Below are 1212 nucleotides of genomic sequence, written 5' to 3'. Positions count from 1 at the left end.
AAAAAAAAAAAAAAGAGCCCAAGAAATGAAAACACATCACACCTGGGTCCCTTTGAAAAGGCAGGCAGGTAAGGAGGCAGGCAGGCCGGCAGGCGGCCCCCGCTCAGATGCTGCGATGCTGTTGTAAACAGCAGATGCTCACGGTCGTCCTTGCGTGTTGAAAGACTGATGTCCGGTGTGTTCTGTGTTGGCGCAGGGGCAGCACCTGCTCTGGGACCCTGCACGGCATTGAAGGAACGAGCTACAGCCATGTCTCTGAACTAGAAAGGGCAAGGGGCAAGGCAGAGTAGGAAACACAACACCATTTCTGGGGTTGAAAACCCCAGCAACCTGCAGGTGTCGATGTATGTGTGTATAGGTCGATATCAACACCACTTGCCCCAGGTGTGTCAGAGGAGAACTGTGTGCCATAGGGTTTCTAATGGCTGATTTTTCAGAAGTGGATTGCCAGGCCTTTCTTCTGAGGCACCTCTGGGTAGATTCGAACCACCAACCTTTCAGTTAGTAGCCGAGCAGTTAACCATTTGCACCACCCAGGGACTTTTAACGAGTAGTAGTGATTAAGGAAAAGGAAGGTAGGCAAATGCATGGTTCATTCTATTGAAACTTTCCTCAAAAATTTTCTCCTAAAAAAAAAAAAAGAATTGGCCCTTGATGTTTATGGGGTAAGCCTCGGCTTTCCTGAAGGACACTGGGTGGCGGGTCCCAGGCATGGGTTAAAGAAGCGACTCCCCCACCCCATGTGTCAGGGTGTCCTGGCCACAGGAGAGAGGCCGCGAAGGCAGGGCAAAGATCCTGGGCTGTTGTGGTGGTGGTGTAAACACGCACAGCTAAACACCGAAGCTCCTGGTTTTAAGCCTGTTGTTGCTTTTGCCCCCATGGAGACAGAGGATTGTGGGTCCACTCTGAGCTTTAGCAGGCCCTCCCCTCCCCACCTGGGCTACAATCAGGTGCTGCTGCAGGTGCTGTGAGCGCCTCTCCTCTCCCGGCCGCACCCATCATTACACCAGCTCCCAGAAGGGTGGGCGGGGAGGAGTGGCGCCCAGCGCAGCCCCAGGCGGCAGGTGCAGAAGGGGCGGCATTGGCTGAGCAAGGACTGGTTGCTGCTGGCTACTGTTTATTCCTGGGCTGAAGTGGGCATTGTCTCAGGTCATCTCAGAGCTGCTGGCAGGCCAAGCCAGAGAGCTAGGCAAGGGGGAAATTTAAATAGAA

The 1212-nt window shown here is 53.7% G+C and overlaps 1 protein-coding gene across 1 annotated transcript in view; it reads left to right on the top strand.

The window, feature by feature from the left end:
• The window catches only part of ANO1 (anoctamin 1), a 144311-nt gene that overhangs the window by 138086 nt on the left and 5013 nt on the right, over positions 1 to 1212 (top strand). The window contains 1 exon segment of the mRNA XM_012557644.1: positions 197 to 269. Coding sequence (XP_012413098.1) covers positions 197 to 269 — 73 coding nt within the window.

Source organism: Trichechus manatus, unplaced genomic scaffold, assembly GCF_000243295.1.
Source record: "Trichechus manatus latirostris isolate Lorelei unplaced genomic scaffold, TriManLat1.0 scaffold00113, whole genome shotgun sequence".
In the NCBI taxonomy this organism is placed as follows: Eukaryota; Metazoa; Chordata; class Mammalia; order Sirenia; family Trichechidae; genus Trichechus; species Trichechus manatus.
The sequence above is the reverse complement of the archived record's forward strand: the minus strand, read 5'-3'. Positions and strand labels throughout refer to the sequence as shown.